Source organism: Magallana gigas, chromosome 9 (genome assembly GCF_963853765.1).
Source record: "Magallana gigas chromosome 9, xbMagGiga1.1, whole genome shotgun sequence".
Lineage (NCBI taxonomy): Eukaryota > Metazoa > Mollusca > Bivalvia > Ostreida > Ostreidae > Magallana > Magallana gigas.
In genome coordinates, this window is record NC_088861.1 from 45628507 (window position 1) to 45649394 (window position 20888).

Sequence of the window (20888 nt, forward strand, 5' to 3'; positions counted from 1 at the left end):
CCTTTCTTCATTTTTTAAGTACAACTTTATTTATCTGAAAAAAGCTTTACCTTTCTGGTTTATGTTATTCAGAGAAGTTCATATAATTATATTTACATCTACCAAGTATAATTCCTTCGATTTCTTACGAAATCTTATAGTTAATTCATAGCTCTATAGAAACAGACTGAAATCTACACGCCCCGTTTATCGATTGGTCGAAATCTACAGCAGCTGAAACTGAGAAGAAATTGATAGTTCTGAAATTTACACGCCCTGTTTATCGATTGGTCTTAACCTACAGCGACCTACGAAATACCACGGACTGCACGAAATAATCATGATGATGTCAGACTCAAGATCTGGCAGGAGACAATTTGGCTGTTTCTTTTAGCTAACGTACTTATGTTCATAAACAGTTACTGTTTTTTGTAATTTTTTGTAATTTACTTTTCATAATCAATTTATTAATCAGCTAAAAGAAAGATGTTAAAATAAATAATAAAATGCTTTTTCTGATGATTCATGCGTGTTATGAAGGTATCGAACATTGCAGAAAAAAATTACATAACCCGCGTTTTAAATAACATTAACAATGTTATTATTAAAGCAATATTTAAAAAAAAAAACAATAAAAAAGTAAAAGAGCTGTGGAAACGATGGGTAAAACATCGCATTAATGTTACCATAAATATTTAACCTTATTTAAAAATCAGAAGTTCAATATATAATTCTATATAATTCTACTTTTTACATGTATATACCACATTAGGTTTATAGAATTTAAATCATCTAAAAAAAATAAATTGCATGACGTAGCAAAACTTTTTTTTCTAAACTATTATTAATAACTTAGTCCGAAGAATGCTATGTAAAACGGGCCTTCTAGTTTAAATGTATTTTAGATAAAGATGAAAAAAAACCTATTAATGCAAATGGTTTGAGAAACTTTTAATTTCTCTAAATATTTCTTTAATATCATCAAAAAGATGTGGTTGGCAATACGTCGGTCGAAGAGGAAAAGGGTATTTTCTTAAGATAAGTCATCCAGGTTAAAAAAAAATCCTTTGTTTGTTAACATACAGGATTATTTTGGTGATTAAAATGCCAATGTTGGTTCTTTTAAAGGCACAAATGCCAGACAATCAAGTTTTAAAGTTTGATAAGTTAAACAAAGAATTCAACTATCTTTAAAAATAATTTAGTTATGGCACAAAGACCATGTACAAAGTATGTATTACATAAACTATGAAAAAATTCAAACATCTTTTGCACGTATATTTTTATCGAAGCAAAATTTCAGGTGCAGCTTGTGACCCTTGGGCCACCTGTGGTCTATCTTAGATTGCACCGCTCGACGAGGCAACGGGAAATCAATTGTTTCTTGAAAAATCTTTTTGTTAGAAAGATAATCCGTTTGTGTACAAGTATTCCGGAAAATAGCAGAATCCAACTCCTGCAATAAGTCATCAGCAATTTTGATATCCGGGTCTAGATTGACATGCGACATTGACTTCCGGTATGAATGTCGGTCTCCCGAGACAATGGCCGATAGCTTATCCAGCTCCTCAAGTTCCTTGATGACCTCCTCGATTTCCATGTCTGTTTGTGTTTCAGAATCTTTATGTCTTTGTTCGGCGTCCTTCTTAATATATGATATAAGAATAAAGAATAGCCAAGCTTTTATATGTTTAAAGGAAATCTTAATATCAATTGTGTAATTATGTATTAAAACGTTAAAAGTATATGTATTCTTGAATATATATATATATATATATATATATATATATATATATATATATATATATATATATATATATATATATATATGGGATTTTATAAAAGTTAAATGCTATTTTTCTTTGAATTTGAAAAACTTTGCACATTTTTCATGTTGGTTACCAAATGAGCAATTTAATCGTTGTCATTCATGGCGTAACAATGGTATAAAAAAAATGCCAGAGATCATTATAAACTAAACCAACAAAAAACCCTGCAATAATCTTATTAAAATAGTTTGAACTTTAAGGCCAATAGAACTTCTGCCTGTCGATTTTGTATTTTTTTCAAAGCGTAAATGAATTTTTTTCTGACAATTTACAGTTCCCATTTTATACTTTATGCAATTCTTAAAAGTAAAGATGAAAATATACAGTGTGTAATCTGTAAACTTATACATGCATTTTTATAAAACTGTTGCATTAAAAGTTTAAATTTTATCAATTTAAACTTAACCATAACAGTTTTAAAACTGTTATAGTTAAGTTTAAATTGATAAATTTTAAACTTTTTATGTAACAATACTTCCACAATCATCTTTAAAATGCACATTTCAGTTGTATTACGTGATTATGATAACCAACACAATGAAATGGCAGAATGGCAGTTCAATACCAGTTAGCCACATCTGAACACATTTCCGTTAATTGAAAGGCTTGAACGACCCCCAAAAATTATATGTATCAATTTTATCTGCTTTTCTATTTTATTTTTTTTTATATAAATCTTATAAACATTTACACATTTCATATGTTCGACGACACTCGGTCAACCGAGGGATGAACGATACTGGAAAAAAATTCTGGTTAAGACATATATTATGGGACATTACATGTTGTATGCCAATATGGTCACTAACCTGCGCAACCCCTCTTTATTATTGTAGCTTTATCTTACCTGTCCAATCTCTTTATTCCGGGGTGTTCTGTGGTGTCAATTCACCTGTGCTACCCCCCCCCCCCACTTGATTTAATTTTCTGAGACTTACACGTACATGTGCTAGGCTAGCTCTTTATTCCTTAATTTTCTTTTGGAATCCCCTTACCTTTGCTAACTCTCTATTTCTGGGCTTTGTGTGGCTTAAATGCTAATATGTTAGCTCGCCTGTGCTTGCTGTTAATTCCCGTGGTATCTGCATCTCTCACCTGTGCTTGTTCCTTATTCCTTGGTTTTCTCCGGCCTTTCTTTCTGACCAGCTTAAGAACTTCGTCTGCCGAATCACATTCATTCTGAGGTTAAAATGAATAACACTTTCAAGATATGAATTTTTTTTAAATTATGAGCAAAAACAGACATTTATTGAAAACAAAAAACAATTCTATAACAAGAGGCCCATGGGCCACATCGCTCACCTGAGGAACAATAGGTATGATAAAATCAGCTCAATGGAGTCATAATACAAACTATCTGGACAATGTACAATAATTCATGTAAATCCTGTATAAATAAAATCCATTTTCCCCTGGATATTCTTATGTTTATAATCATTAGTCCCTTTTCTAACAGGATGATTTTATAGTCATATCATATGTTGAGTATTGCAGTTCTAAAAAAGATCCCTAACAATAGTTTATATATGGGATAAAAACGTACATCAAACTCTAAACCTTCTCGTGAGGCCAAAGAATTGTCCTGGGGCCAAAGTCTTAACAATTATAAAGAATCATTTGGCTGATTAGTTTCTGAGAAGAAGATTTTTAAAGATTAACTGTGTATATTCCTATGTAAAACTTTGACCCCCCCCCCCCATTGTGGTCCCACCCTACCCCTGGGGATCATTATTTTCACAACTTTGAATCTACACTACCTGAGGATGCTTTCACACAAGTTCCAGCTTTCCTGGCTGATTAGTTTCTGAGAAGAAGATTTTTAAAGATGACTCTGTTTATTCCTATGTAAAACATCGACCTCCCATTGTGGCCCAAACCAACCCCCAGGGGTCATGATTTTCACAAATTTGAATCTACACTACCTGAGGATGCTTCCACACAAGTTTTAGCTTTCCTGGCTAATTAGTTTCTGAGAAGAAGATTTTTAAAGATTTATTGTATATAATCATATGTTAAACTTCAATCCCCCATTGTGGCCCCAACCTACCCCCAGGGGTCATGATTTTTACAACTTTGAATCTTCACTACCTGAGGTTGCTTCCACACAAGTGTCAGCTTTGCCGGCGAATTAGTTACTGAGAAGAAGATTTTTAAAGATTTACTGTATATATTCCTATGTTAAACTTCGATCCCCCATTGTGGCCAAACCCTACCCCCGGGGGTCATGATTTTCACAAATTTGAATTTACACTACCTGAGGATGCATCCACACAAGTGTCAGCTTTCCTGGCTGATTAGTTTCTGAGAAGAAGATTTTTAAAGATTAACTGTGTATATTCCTATGTAAAACGTCGATCTCCCATTGTGGCCCCACCCTACCCCTGAGGGTCATGATTTTCACAAATTTGAATCTTCACTACATAAGGATGCATCCACACAAGTGTCAGCTTTTCTGGCCGATTAGTTTCTGAGAAGAAGATTTTTAAAGATTTACTTTTTATATTCATATGTTAAACTTCGACCCTCCATTGTGGCCCCACCCTACCCCCAGGGGTCATGATTTTCACATCTTTGAATCTACACTACCTGAGGATGCTTCCACACAAGTTTCAGCTTTCCTGGCCGATTAGTTTCTGAGGAGAGGATTTCTAAAGATTTACTCTATATATGCATTTGTTAAACTTCGACCCCCCATTGTGGCCCCATCCTCAGGTGAGCTAAAAAGGTTAAGTTTACAATTCAATAAGTTGGTTTCTGGAAGAACAGATTTTGAAAATTTTCGTAATAATATTGACAATTTTTTTTTACTTTTTAAAGCGCTAAGCATAGCTCAGCGCTTTATTGTCGTTAGACTTCAACTTCCGGTGCATCGAATAACCGCCCCCTATAAGCAAAAGTATACATCATTTAAACTGGTTAGGGAACCAGTTTCAGGGGTTTATGCACATAACTGCACGGGCTATTGTGAATCTAATTTACGGGCTATTGTGAAATTAATGTACGGGGCTTACATACATCATTGCAGGGACTGTCATGCAGTGATGAGGAAATATAGTGCGTATACAGAAGCTGAAATGCTATATACATATATTTGTTATATACAGTACCGTCAACGCGGATCCCGTATTTTCCGCGCACCCCCGCGGTCCAAATTGCAACGCGGTTTAAAACAGGTGTCTCAGGTAAAACCGCGTACCCCCGCGGTAGAGTTGTCCAGCAAATCAACACCGCCGCGGTCTTGACGATAAATTACAGGTGAACAAAAGTATCGAACTGAAACGCGAGTTATCTCCCTCGACTAAAAAATAATTGACAGCTACACGACCCTACATGTATACATGTATATATCATTTTAATTTATGGAACGATCTAGAATAACATACGATATGTATTTTTTAAATGTTAAATTTATAGAGTGTGTTTAAAATCATTCATCAATGCTTCTTCATTTAGATACTTGACAGTGTATTTTTACATTCCATTCAAATTGACTTAACAAATTCAAAAATTGATAAGTATGCGTGGCAGTCGGATTATAATTTTTGTTTATTCAGTCTTGTTAAATTGTGAACAAGTAATGAAAGTTTCCTATTTAATCTACGTAAACTGCATACCGGGTAAATTAAATTGATGACATGCTTTTGCCGATCTATATATGTCCGTGCGATCGAGTTTCAACAAACTTTCAAACAATTTGCAATTGTAATATAGAAAACAATAAGTACACATTTAAATGTATTTATCATATTTGTATTTTGTGTGTATTTTATGTTCTTACTCAACTTCATCATAGGCAAGGTTTTCTGTACAAATGATATAATTCACGATCTGGAAAACAGTTACTTATTATATAAGAATATTCGCAAAGCGGTTTATGGCAATAAAAGGTCGCGAGGATATTTTTCAGGTTAACATCAGAGTTCGATTGATAATATTAAAATAATTGTTGTAACTACTGTCTTTAACTAGATTATTTAAGGTGTTATTCTTTACAAGAAATGGAATGAGGTTGTTACATCACAAAACAACATGGGAAGTTGTACATGTTATTAAATGCATACATCTCGAGTTACTTTTAAAAAATTCAAATGCCAACTATTTTGTACACATTTCCTTTATTCTGTATATCAATTATAAGTCGCGATCATTTCCTGTGTATAGTGATTAACAAACCCAGGGTAGAAAAAGGCATGCCCTATGGGTTTTCACACCTATTCAAGACAAAAGAAAATCTCCAAATTGCGTACGGCTTCGTCTAACCGTACAACTATCTTACAGAGGAGGCTTCTTGATTTAGTGTCGCCGATCTTGATTTTATCTACGATCTTTATATGTGTGTGTGTGAGAGAGAGAGAGAGAGAGAGAGAGAGAGAGAGAGAGAGAGAGAGAGAGAGAGAGAGGTAATGTTCTTTAGCCCCCCCCACGACGCCACTGCATTCAATTCAAATATACTAATATGAAATATTCCTAAGTTTAGTATTCATAAAAAAATAGGGACCGTATACATTGTGATTGAATCTAATATGCAGTTTCTGTCTGAGTGCTTCACCTGTCAATCAAATCAGCCCGCGAGCTGCACCACGTGCTCCTTCCTTGATAAAGGAAAACAGTTTGGTTCTATTAGTTTTTAGGTACAGGAAAAAAAGAAGTTTGTGTAACAATAAAGTATTTAAACACTGTTTATGATGTTTAATTTAATGTTTGACACTGTGTTTGTGAAGTTTAGTTCGTATACAACGTTATTTAAAAAAAAAACAAAACTAATTCTCTCTCTCTCTCTCTCTCTCTCTCTCTCTCTCTCTCTCTCTCTTTCGGGGGAAGAGACAAGTTAAACACCTTTTACAGTTTAAGAAGGCAGTAAAATGAAACAATTATTTATTGTTACTGTTAGATAAATTGTTTGATATACGGGTAGAATTCCTGGATGTCACTTGTTGCAAGGAATATCCACCTGCCTCATACCCGTGTATTCTGTGCGTTCAAGCGAAGAGTAATTTCCTGTCTGTGCGATGGTTTCACGCCTTTGTGTAAAACAATTGGGACAAATACAGTACATTTTGACAGAGATTAAAACGTTGGAAAGGGGAGGGGGGGGGGGGGTAGAAAAAACGTTATAATTCGCAACTGATACGACATATGTGTAGTAGCTTCATATTCAACACACATAAAATGATATCAATACCTTTTATATTTTAAGGGTAAAGTAAAATTTTCATATTTTGCCGTTGATCGTATGGTATACGTACACAGCGTAGCGTGTGCTTGTAACGGACTAGGTTAATTGTCTTGAGTATTGACTCTCTCTCTCTCTCTCTCTCTCTCTCTCTCTCTCTCTCTCTCTCTCTCTCTCGTTTAGTCTATATTGAAGGTTTCAGGTTTTTGCGGAGGGGGTGCATCTTAAACACGTTTAAAAGTTAAACAGATAACAGTAAAATGAATAACTATTTATTGTTATTACTGTTAGTAAAATTGTTTGAAAAACATGAAATTCCTGATGGTCACTCGTTACACGGATTATTCACCTGTCTCATATACATGTACATGTACCGGTGTATTCTGTGCGTTCAAGCGTGGAGTGATTTCCCGTCAATGCGATGATTTCACACCTTTGTGTTAAACAATTGGGACTGAAGTCAAGTACAATTTACATGTACTTTGACAGTCATTAAAACGTTGAAGAAGTGGAGGGGGCGGTTACGAAAAACGGTATTCGCAGCAGATACTACACGTACATTTGTGTTGTAGCTTCATATTGAACTCGCATAAAATTATATCAATATAACTTAGTATTTTAAGGGTTGAGTAAAATTGTCATATCATGCCGTTGACCATAGGTAAACTTTCTCCGTGTAGCATGTGCCTGTCACGGACTAGATTAATTGTCTTGAGCATCGAGAGAGTGTCGTAAAACGAGCTACAAACTGATATGGATTAAACGCATTTTTGTAGTCGGAACTGTATAAATCATTAAAAAATCGAAAATTAATATATTATAGTTCTTACCCTCTTCTTCATGTAGATTATATTATAAAAATGAATAAATATTTGTGAAATAATAGGTATATCAACAGTTACAAATGTACATGAAAATTATTACGGGTGCAGATGATTCTTTAATTAAAATATCTCTAAAATAATTGATAAGGAGTTTTGAAAACGTGCATTAAAAATACGTAATCATTTTATGTGAAATAAAAACAATACATCAGACATGGCCAGTATAGAATGACTCTCAGTGTTAGGTGGCCGTCTTAATGTCTAATAGCATACAGGTAAAAATCTTCGATCACCTTGTTCAACGGTAGGTCACACCGCCGCGGTTTAAACATGGCTGCAGCGAGGACCGCGATGAATTAACCGCGATGGTGTAACGCGGAAAGGATTTAATAACCGCGGGGGGAGCGCGGTCAAATACGGGATCCGCCTTGACGGTACTGTACATACAGAAGCTGGGTTAGCGCTTTTTAATACTATCAGTACTTTGATTTAATCTTTAGCTTTTAAGATCTGTGTACAAACATAGAATTGTGAGCAAATCTCTGTATCTTGCTTATAATTCGAAGCTTAACACTCAAATATGGTTAGTAAATAGAAATTGTAAACAATTAAACACAAGAAGCATGCACTACATGTATAACAAATAAAGAACACAAAATTATTTTTTCGAAATGAATCATATATATACATGTAGATACCTACATATTTCCGTAAGCGATATCAAACTCTTTTTAAACTGAATAAACTAGAGAAAATGCCGAGCATCTCAACAAAAACCTATTGCATTAATCTACCATTAAGCAAAAGATAATGCCGAATTACCGATAATTGTATTTCAGTACTCCTACATCAGATTTTGCTTAATTAACGCAGGTAAACAGTTCACGTAGCTGTTTGATTTACCGAAGTCTCTGTTTGATTTGATACGTAAAAATCACGAAATACAAACGACAGTTTCCAGGTTACAAAGCATAAATAATGAAAACGAAACGAAAATCAGAACAAACATCAACGTCATGTGTGAAAACTGTCAACGCATTGAAATATTTAGCCTCAATTTACTTCACAAAATAGGCACCAATATATTTTTCATGTTTCAAAAAATTCCCTTCATACGCGAACTGTTGCACAACAAGCAAATTCATCATAGTCAGATCGACCCTTTTTCGTATAATGTCATGGCTGCTTTAAACAAAGAACCTCGTTTTAGAAGTATGGAATACGAGTCTTGGTAAAATGGGTACGCAAACCCGGGCCGTGGCAAAATAAAAGCCGGGGTAGATCGGCAATCGTCAATTCCAAATACGCATTATTTTGCAGCAATATTTACAGCAAATACAAATATACTGGTCCATCAAATATCCTGAAATTTTAATGAGATTGGCAGATTAATAACTGCCAATCTTTTGTTTTGCCCAGGCCAAGTCTTGTCTACCCATTTTACCGGATGCCGAATCCGAAGCTATTAAACTGATTGAAACACGCCTTTCCTTTATTATTATTTTCGTAATAACTCAGATTTGAAACAGAATTAGACCTTAATTTTTGCAATTTATATTTTCCTTCCCATAAGGATAATTTATGCTAAACTACGTTGAATTGGAATCAGTAGTTCTTGAGAAGAAGATTTTTAAAAATGCACCCCCCTTTTTCTACAGTTTCAAGGTTTTCTCCGCTTTGAATACAGATCGGACTTTTATTTCTGCAATTTATATTCGCCCTCCCATAAGGATGCTTTGTGCCAAATTTGGTTGAAATTGGATAAGCGGTTTTAGAGAAGAAGTTCAAAATGTAAAAAGTTTACAGACGGACAGACAGACGGACAGACGGACGGACAGACGGACGGACGGACGGACGACGGACAAAAAGTTATCAGAATAGCTCACTTGAGCTTTCAGCTCAGGTGAGCTAAAAAACTACATATTCTCTTTGACACACTTGATATTGTACCATAAACATGGTTGATAAACGTTGAGTATTTCTGCAATACTTTGCCGTACCATATACCTAACATACCTGCGGGTCATCAGTTTGTTCCTTTGACTTTTTTAGGCGAATTGTATGAAGAAGTTTTTTGGCGTCTTTGAAAGGATCCTGAGAGAAAGAAATGTACATGTATATATGTGTATCAATTTTCATTTCAGTACCACTTACTAGGCATTATTTTTAGCATTTGTGGTATGTGTATATGTTGTGGTACTTGCATTATGTATGGTACTTATTATTTGCGGAACTTGTATAAGTTCTGGTACTTGTATGTTTCGTGTATCTGTATTATTCATTGTGCTTGTATTGTTATATGTGGTATCTATACTACATTGTACTATATATTAAAATAATAGACACGATTTTTTTTTTACCTTTAATACCGATAAATCGGAAGAGTCTTTTGTTTCTTTTATATTTTTAGCATCATTGGTAGTTGAAGATTATCAATTTGTTTTTATTTTTTCTCAATCAAGCTTCGCTAATAAATAATCAATGAAAATATCGCCAAAAAAAATCAGGGAATCATCTGGATTTTTTGGAATTTACAATCATGCGCATTAAATTCACGCTTAATCACAAGAGGCTCTTTAGTTTATATTTCCAAAATATCACATTTGCATGGATAAACTCAGAAACAATAATACAAATACGTGTAAATTTAGATTAGAAATTTGCTATAAATTCTGTTCATCAAAGAAAATATTGGAGATAACTCTAACACAGTGCATTTACTATGACAAATCCCGAGAGTAATTATGAAATGTCAACCCGTGCACGCACAGGTGAAAGTCTAGTTTGTGTTATATTTGTGGTACTTGTATTATTTGTGGTATTTGTATTATTTGTGGTAGTTCTATTATTTGTGGTACTTGTATTATTTGTGGTAGTTCTATTATTTGTGGTACTTGTATTATTTGTGGTAGTTCTATTATTTGTGGTACTTGTATTATTTGTGGTACCAGAATTATTTGTGGTATTTGTATTATTTGTGGTATTTATATTATTTGTGGTAGTTCTATTATTTGTGGTACTTGTATTATTTGTGGTACCAGTATTATTTGTGGCATTTTTATTATTTGTGGTACTTGTATTATTTGTGGTACTTGTATTATTTGTGGTACTTGAATTATTTGTGGTACTTGTATTATTTGTGGTACTTGTGTTATTTGTATTATTCGTGGTACTTGTATTATTTGTGGTAACTGTATTATTTGTGGTACTTGTATTATTTGTGGTATTTGTATTATTTGTGGTACTTGTATTATTTGTGGTATTTGTATTATTTGTGGTACGTGTATTATTTGTGGTACCTGTATTATTTGTGGTATTTGTATTATTGTGGTATTTATATTATTTGTGGTAATTCTATTATTTGTGGTACTTGTATTATTTGTGGTACCAGTATTATTTGTGGCATTTTTATTATTTGTGGTACTTATATTATTTGTGGTACTTGAATTATTTGTGGTACTTGAATTATTTGTGGTACTTGTATTTTTGTGGTATATTCATTATTCGTGGTCTTGAATTATTTGTGGTATTTGTATTATTTGTGGTACTTGTATTATTTGTGGAAGTTGTATTACATGTTGTTCTTGTATTATTTGTGGTATTTGCATTATTCGTGGTACTTGTATTATTTGTGGTATTTGTATTATTTGTGGTACGTGTTTTATTTGTGGTACCTGTATAATTTGTGGTAGTTGTATTATTTGTGACACTTGTATTATTTGTGGTAGTTCTATTACATGTTGTACTTTTATTATTTGAGGTATTTGCATTATTCGTGGTACTTGAATTATTTGTGGTACTTGTATTTTTGTGGTATTTTCATTATTCATGGTACTTGAATTATTTGTGGTATTTGTATTATTTGTGGTACTTGTATTATTTGTGGTAGTTGTATTACATGTTGTACTTGTATTATTTGTGGTATTTGCATTATTCGTGGTACTTGTATTAATTGTGGTACTTGTATTATTTGTGGTATTTGTATTATTGACGGTACCTGTATTATTTGTGGTAGTTGTATTATTTGTGGTATTTGTATTATTTGTGGTACTTGTATTATTTGTGGTAGTTCTATTATTTGTGGTACTTGTATTATTTGTGGTAGTTCTATTATTTGTGGTACTTGTATTATTTGTGGTACCTGTATTATTTCTGGTATTTGCATTATTCGTGGTACTTGTATTATTTGTGGTACCTGTATCATTTGTGGTATTTGTATTATTCGTGGTACTTGTATTATTTGTGGTACTTGTATTATTTGTGGTACTTGTATTTTTGTGGTATTTTCATTATTCGTGGTACCTGAATTATTTGTGGTATTTGTATTATTTGTGGTAGTTGTATAACATGTTGTACTTGTATTATTTGTGGTATTTGCATTATTCGTGGTACTTGTATTATCTGTGGTACTTGTTTTATTTGTGGTACCTGTATTTTTTGTAGTAGTTGTATTATTTGTGGTACTTTATTATTTGTGGTACTTGTATTATTTGTGGTAGTTCTATTATTTGTGGTACTTGTATTATTTGTGGTACCTGTATTATTTGTGGTATTTGCATTATTCGTGGTAATTGTATTATTTGTGGTACCTGTATCATTTGTGGTATTTGCATTATTCGTGGTACTTGTATTATTCGTGGTACTTGTATTATTTGTGGTACTTGTATTTTTGTGGTACTTGTATTATTTGCATTATTCGTGGTACTTGTATTGTTTGTGGTATTTGTATTATTTATGGTACTTGTATTATTCGTGGTACTTGTATTATTTGTGGAAGTTCTATTATTTGTGGTACTTGTATTATTTGTGGTACCTGTATTATTTGTGGTATTTGCATTGTTCGTAGTACTTGTATTATTTGTGGTAGTTGTATTATTTGTGGTATTTGTATTATTTGTGGTACTTGTATTATTTGTGGTATTTGTATTATTTGTTGTACGTGTATTATTTGTGGTATCTGTATTATTTGTGGTAGTTGTTTTATTTGTGGTACTTTATTATTTGTGGTACTTGTATTATTTGTGGTACGTGTATTATTTGTGGTACCTGTATTTTTTGTAGTAGTTGTATTATTTGTGGTACTTTATTATTTGTGGTACTTGTTTTATTTGTGGTAGTTCTATTATTTGTGGTACTTGTATTATTTGTGGTACCTGTATTATTTGTGGTATTTGCATTATTCGTGGTAATTGTATTATTTGTGGTACCTGTATCATTTGTGGTATTTGCATTATTCGTGGTACTTGTATTATTCGTGGTACTTGTATTATTTGTGGTACTTGTATTTTTGTGGTATTTTCATTATTCGTGGTACTTGAATTATTTGTGGTATTTGTATTATTTGTGGTACTTGTATTATTTGTGGTAGTTGTATTACATGTTGTACTTGTATTATTTGTGGTTCTTTATAATTTGTGGTACTTGTATTATTTGGTGTACTTGTTTTATTCGTGGAACTTGTATTATTTGTGGTATTTGTATTATTTGTGGTAGTTGTATTTTTTATGGTACTTGTATTATTTGTGGTACTTGTATTATTTGTGGTAGTTGTATTATTTGTGGTACTTGTGTTATTTGTGGTAATTGTATTATTTGTGGTTCTTTATTATTTGTGGTACTTGTATTATTTGCATTATTCGTGGTACTTGTATTATTTGTGGTACTTTAATATATGTGGTACATGTATTATTTGCATTATCCGTGGTACTTGTATTATTTGTGGTACTTGTATTATTTGTGGTACTTGTATTATTTGTGGTAGTTGTATTATTTGTGGTCCTTTATTATTTGTGGTACTTGTATTATTTGTGGTAGTTCTATTATTTGTAGTACTTGTATTATTTGTGGTACCTGTATTATTTGTGGTATTTGCATTATTCGTGGTACTTGTATTATTTGTGGTACCTGTATCATTTGTGGTATTTGCATTATTCGTGGTATTGTATTATTTGTGGTACTTGTATTATTTGTGGTACTTGTATTTTTGTGGTATTTTCATTATTCGTGGTACTTGAATTATTTGTGGTATTTGTATTATTTGTGGTACTTGTATTATTTGTAGTAGTTGTATTACATGTTGTACTTGTATTATTTGTGGTTCTTTATAATTTGTGGAACTTGTATTATTTGGTGTACTTGTATTATTCGTGGTACTTGTATTATTTGTGGTATTTGTATTATTTGTGGTAGTTGTATTATTTATGGTACTTGTATTATTTGTGGTACTTGTATTATTTGTGGTAGTTGTATTATTTGTGGTACTTGTATATATTTGTGGTAATTGTATTATTTGTGGTTCTTTATTATTTGTGGTACTTGTATTATTTGCATTATTCGTGGTACTTGTATTATTTGTGGTACTTTAATATATGTGGTACTTGTATTATTTGCATTATCCGTGGTACTTGTATTATTTGTGGTACTTGTATTATTTGTGGTACTTGTATTATTTGTGGTATTTGTATTATTTGAGGTAGTTGTATTATTTTTGGTACTTGTATTATTTGTGGTACTTGTATTATTTGTGGTATTTGTATAATTTATGGTATTTTTATTATTTATGGTACTTGTATTATTTGTGGTGTTTTTATTATTTGTGGTAGTTGTATCATTTGTGGTACTTGTGTTATTTGTGGTACTTGATTTATTTGTGGTTCTTTATTATTTGTGGTACTTGTATTATTTGCATTATTCGTGGTACTTGTATTATTTGTGGTATTTGTATTATTTGTGGTAGTTGTATTATTTATGGTACTTGTATTATTTGTGGTACTTGTATTATTTGTGGTAGTTGTATTATTTGTGGTACTTGTGTTATTTGTGGTAATTGTATTATTTGTGGTTCTTTATTATTTGTGGTACTTGTATTATTTGCATTATTCGTGGTACTTGTATTATTTGTGGTACTTTAATATATGTGGTACTTGTATTATTTGCATTATCCGTGGTACTTGTATTATTTGTGGTACTTGTATTATTTGTGGTACTTGTATTATTTGTGGTATTTGTATTATTTGAGGTAGTTGTATTATTTTTGGTACTTGTATTATTTGTGGTACTTGTATTATTTGTGGTATTTGTATAATTTATGGTATTTTTATTATTTATGGTACTTGTATTATTTGTGGTGTTTTTATTATTTGTGGTAGTTGTATCATTTGTGGTACTTGTGTTATTTGTGGTACTTGATTTATTTGTGGTTCTTTATTATTTGTGGTACTTGTATTATTTGCATTATTCGTGGTACTTGTATTATTTGTGGTTCTTTAATATATGTGGTACTTGCATTATTTGCATTATCCGTGGTACTTGTATTATTTGTGGTACTTGCATTATTTGTGGTACTTGTATTATTTGTGGTAGTTGTATTATTTTTGGTATTTGTATTATTTTTGGTACTTGTATTATTTGTGGTATTTGCATTATTCGTGGTACTTGCATTATTCGTGGTACTTGTATTATTTGCATTATTCGTGGTACTTGTATTATTTGTGGTATTTGTATTATTTGTGGTAATTGTATTATATGTGTTACTTGTATTATTCGTGGTACTTGTATTATTTGTGGTACTTGTATTATCTGTGGGATCTGTATAATTTGTGGTATTTATATTATTCGTGGTACTTGTATTATTTGTAGTATTTATATTATTTTTGGTATTTATTTGTAGCACTTTTATTATTTTTGGCATTTATATTAAGTGTGGTACTTGTATTATTTGTGGTATTTGTATTATTTGTGGTACTTGAATTATTTGTATAATTTACATAATGTGTGGCATTTACATAATTTGTGGTATTTGTATTAGTTGTGATATTATCAAAACCGATTTGGTTGGATTTTTCCTATAGCGTCACGATCATGTCTGTCAGCTACGTCATGCATAAATTATACACTCCGCCGTTGTGAAAACTTTATGATTGGCTAACTCCTTTTCTTAGGCGGAGTTATCAGTACACGCTTATGCAATACCAGAATGAAGGATTTCTCAGAACAGTTCATTTCTCCCCAATATGGAGTCATTATCGACTATCCCCTATATTTAAATTCTATGCAAAACTCTCTCTCTCTCTCTCTCTCCTCTCTCTCTCTCTCTCTCTCTCTCTCTCTCTCTCTCTCTCTCTCTCTCTCTCTCTCTCTCTCTCTCTCCTCTGTAAACGGGCGTTAAACCGTAGCCTCAAGCTACGGTCCAGAGTACGGCGTTATTAAAAATATAATATTTTAAAGTTGCATGTGCTAAGCGTTCATTTCATGTAAATACCGTAAATGTATAATGCACAGTCATGTATTACCTACTAACTTGCCAGTCGAAGTGATAGATATGAATTCCTCGATTTCTACACCTTTCGATCGGCAATCGACAGTCAATAAAAGAACTGAACGATGGTGTGAAAGAATGAGACGGAAGTGGAGAGTGCAAGTGGGTTTGTACAGGTGCGTCTTCATTAGGCAAGTGACGGAATCTTTTCTTTTCTGTTCCCCTATCACTTTCGGTGTAAATATATATACTAAAATATCACCAAACCATTTACTGTAGATTTCTTTATTTTACCTGTCTCTGAACCACCGATCATGGACCATAAATCTTTTTCGAAAGCGTTATTTTTATGCATGGTAAATTGTCGTTAAGTTTTTTTGTACATGTAAGTATTGTATGCACTGAAGCTTTATATTTACTAACCCAAAATTTCTACATAGAGCTACAGCTATGTATGTTATGTACCGTATGTATGTTTTATCATAAGTGTACACTTTCGAAAAATAGCCCAATTTCGACAATCACGAGTACCCATGTGAAGTTTTCATTCTCTGATATGTTGTTGTTCTGTCCGTGCATAATTTAGTCTTAGTTAACCAGCAGCCAATCAGCGGTAAGCTGAATCCACCAATAAAAAAAATTGTGGTTATGGTGCGGATATTGTTTATGTATGACGTAGCTGAAAGAGTTGAACGCGACGCGATCGGAAAAGTCAAACAAAATCGGTTTTAGTAATATTCTTGTTTTGGCGGTGCTTTTATTATTTGTTTTTAATGTGGTATTAATATTATTTGTGCTACTTGTATAGTTTGGATTTTTTTTTGTATTACTTGTAGTATTGATTACTCGTTCAATGACCTATTTGAACATGATCATCCTAGTAATAAAATACATATAATCTATGAAACTAACGCCAAGTCTACTGATGTCACTGTGATACCAGCCAAGCACATATCGATCGCTATCACCTTCATTTGCGGTCTTACACTTATCAAACTTATTTTCGAAAATCAATCGAGATTAACGTTGCCTGTTCAAAGTCAGAAACCCGATAAACATGTAAACGTTTAATAACGAGAAAGAAGTGAATTATGTGATGAAAGCGGGTAACCAAACGACATTTAGAGACAGCTGTTCCGGAACTCATTGGTAGTCTGAGATATAGTAAGGTTTACGGTACTTCATACTAACCATACTCCTATCCCCAATAGAAATATCTGTTTCATACTAACCTTACTCCTATCCCCAATAGAAATCTCTGTTTCATACTAACCTTACTCCTATCCCCAATAGAAATCTCTGTTTCATACTAACCTTACTCCTATACCCAATAGAAATATCTGTTTCATATACTAACCTAACTCCTATCCCCAATAGAAATATCTGTTTCATTCTAACATATTTCTTTTTCATACTAACCTTACTCCTATCCCCAATAGAAATATCTGTTTCATACTAACCTAACTCCTATCCCCTTTATATATAAAGGCTGTTATACAAATTACATACATACATGTACATGTATATGAGCAATTTTACAATAAATTAAGAACGACTTTGATTGATGATGTTTTCAGACAATACAACTTCTGATTTTGTATGGAATAAAGATTAAAGAAGTATCAGCGATATAAACATTTATATCTTTAAATAAGATGAAATTAAATCAATCAATCTGTACAGCGAAGAACTGTTACATTAAGTACTCACCAACAAATGCGGTTCTGGGTAGTTTTGTGAGGAAGATGGAAACGTGGACCCAGAGAGAACAGCAAGTTCACCTAACGTAAATCTAGACGGCTGCTTTCTTGTTGATTCATTACGTAACAATGACGACGTAATTGAAACATCAGATGTACTTCCGATGAAACTCATGTCAATTACTTGGTCACATTGTCACAATTCTCTCGTATCTGGAGACGAAAGCCAAAGAAAGCTCAAAAATCGATGAAGAAGCAATATTAACATAAAAACACCTGTCAATTATTAGAGAAAGGTATTACAGAATGATATGGCAGAAATGAGGAACCTATTCAAAAAAGAGTTTACATCAATTAAAAATTCACAGGCATTGTATTGTATACAAGCATATAAGCTATAATGTGAGGGATTGATGCTTTAAGATTTTATTGATTTCGTATCGTTGTTTCCGAAGACAATTGCTCTTTGTTTGCATAGGTATTACTACCTCGCAACTTGTTCATGAGCCCATGACCACAAAAAGCTACGCTCCAAATAATACAGATGGATATACAATGTACCTAATTACCAAGAGTTGATGGCCGCTCTTTTTTTCCAATTAGGGCGAAATGTGTGTTACTTCTAGCTATGAAAATGACATTTAAGCTAAAAGACTGACACAATTCTGATCCACAGAATTGTCTTACATTTAAAATTTCACCATGATGTTTCTTCGTCAAATTTTAAACAAAAAACATCCTTAGACAACATTGCTTACCTGAATAATAATGTCCAAAATTAAACTAATATTTACCTTAGTACTCACCAGCTGGCATTATGTTATTTTACCAACTGATAGTCGGAATATAGAGTAAATATTTTCTTAACCACTTCATAATTGATGAATTTCTCATTCACGTTGAAACAACATACATAAAACTTTGCAGTAGAACAATCAATGAACAATCAATGAATTTAAAATATAAATTCTGACACCATTGCGTCGCATTTTTATGCATCCGTGGATCTCTATTATCACGGTGGTGGTTACCCACAGGAAGTCCCGGTGAAACAAGTCCTCTCTGACACTAAAATAATCTTGCATTATTTATATCCATATCAAATATCATTAGAGAATGAAGACTTTGGAGATTGTTACAGCTATTATATCTTTAATGGAGGTTATTTTACACCCTGTTTCCTCAAAAACGTATTTTACACTAAATGCTTGGTTCAAGAAATCATGACATCGGAAATATTTTCAATGTTTTTTTTCCTCCTACATCTGAAGCTTTAAAAGTTGACTCCCATTATGGCCCCTTTTCACTGAATGGATCATGGTAGAAATAAATGCAAAATTATATTTAAAAATCCTTAAATGCATTTAACTTTCGCAATTATTACACTCAAATTGTTGGAATGTTAATTTTCTAGAGATATTATTATTCATAGTTTGAACTATCATTTAGCTATGATTTCAATACAGTATGAAGTTGAACACGTGTAGTGGCTATAAAAATAAAATATAAGTCAAAGTTAAAAAATTCTTTCTTTACTGTTGCCTTCAAAGGCCTATTGAACTCAACAGTTGTTACAAAATTTTGGAGTAATCAAATTGTAACGCAAATAAAAAAAAATTATAGCAATGTCATCTTTCCAAAACTTTGCATACAAATAGAATACATTTAATGTCTCAAATAAAAGTAAAACACATAGCGGTCACATCTTTAAAATTTGAAATATAGCATGAAATAAGCTAATTTTGGGCCAAGACTGAATTTATTTTTTCTTAACTTCTATGAAATATTAGCTAAATATGCCAAAATATATCGATAGACATATCAAAATATTGTTTGAATATGTTTTTAGAACCTCATTGATATATAGTAATACACAAATTATCTAGAAGTTTGGTCAGCGTTGAAAAATAGGAAGCTAAAGTAACAGTACTCTAAAACTAGTGAGTTATGAATATTGTTCATTTCATTCTTGAAAACCTTCCGCCACGAAATATAATCCCTCACTAAACTATGAAGAGATGTAATTTTTTTAAACAATTTTTTACAGTAAAGTTTAATGGACATTGAAAAATATGAATACACTACTAAAATTAATATGTGATGCAGAATTTTTAGACAAGAGGTGACCAAAAATGGCTACCAAACCTAAGGAGCCAACCTCTTTGAATGTGGTTATGTTATGTACACTGTAATCCAAACATACCAACACTAGTATGCTTTCGATTACTTCAATGTTTATGGTGAGGTTTAGTACCTGACATATAGTGACCATAATCATGAAAGACACTGTGACGACATTGACCTTTTTTCAATACTAAAATACTTTTAACTTAGATGAGCTAAAAATAATTGAAATCCAACCGATACGTCCAAAAATAAATAACAAAGCACTGAGTTGAGTTCAACATGCCACACTAATATACATTCATCTTTTAAACCATTGATTATAAGATGAGCAAATATATCAGTTTCGCCGCTTAATTTGAACATAAATACTGCCCGACCTACATTTAATAAGAAATTATAGAATTAAAATCAAAGGAATTGGAATATGTGTATGCATCAGAAACGCATACTTCTACTCTTAAAACATTTTGATATTTTCATCGGGAATTCATGATATATTATACGGCAATGTACAGATAAGGTACAAATATAAGTGAGTGATTACCTTATATTGAAATCTGCCTGAAAACGTGTCGACAATTGTTTCCTCCCAGTGAATTGGAAACGAACGACACACTGTGCTATGCGCAAAGATAAAAAATTAATCGAAACAATCATATCTGCAAATTGTTGTAAAGTGAGATAAATTGCTGTCACTGATTAATTATTCATTTGAGCAAGACAGGTCTAGCAAAGAGTCAATAATGTTTTACGACTTCTGAAAATGTGTAGTCTGAATACTTGATTAGAAAGATGGAAATTATGCTTGTTAATACAATTAAATATCTTTTATATTTTTGAAAGGAAGATATTTTTAACATTTAAAAAAAAATGTTTTATTTTTACTCTTTCATCACTATCAGCTCCATTAACTCATTATAAAAATGTTACAATTCTTAAAGATGTGTACATCGTTTTTAACATTATATTTGCGATCGACATAACATATTTTCATTTATC

The 20888-nt window shown here is 32.2% G+C and overlaps 2 protein-coding genes across 3 annotated transcripts; both read right to left on the reverse strand.

The window, feature by feature from the left end:
• Nucleotides 1–1179: 1179 nt before the first annotated feature.
• Nucleotides 1180–20547, reverse strand: LOC105320262 (uncharacterized). Of its 2 annotated transcripts, none has more exons than XM_034478061.2 (5): nucleotides 20434–20547; nucleotides 17773–17975; nucleotides 9822–9899; nucleotides 2904–2987; nucleotides 1180–1621 (listed from the first exon to the last, which is right to left on the reverse strand). In XM_034478061.2, exons 2-5 carry the CDS (start codon nucleotides 17935–17937, stop codon nucleotides 1238–1240), a joined length of 711 nt encoding a protein of 236 aa, XP_034333952.2. In that variant the 5' UTR covers nucleotides 17938–17975; nucleotides 20434–20547; the 3' UTR covers nucleotides 1180–1237. The 2 variants fall into 2 exon arrangements, with proteins under 2 accessions (XP_034333952.2, XP_034333949.2); XM_034478058.2 differs by having other exon boundaries at nucleotides 1180–1624.
• Nucleotides 11632–14326, reverse strand: LOC136271398 (MAGE-like protein 2; the record flags this gene model as incomplete). The annotated part of the gene is made up of 4 exons (XM_066071367.1): nucleotides 11632–12107; nucleotides 12467–12482; nucleotides 12565–12762; nucleotides 14210–14326. Coding segments are annotated over 4 exons (807 nt in total), but the record flags the coding sequence as incomplete, so codon positions are not given.
• Nucleotides 20548–20888: the final 341 nt, after the last annotated feature.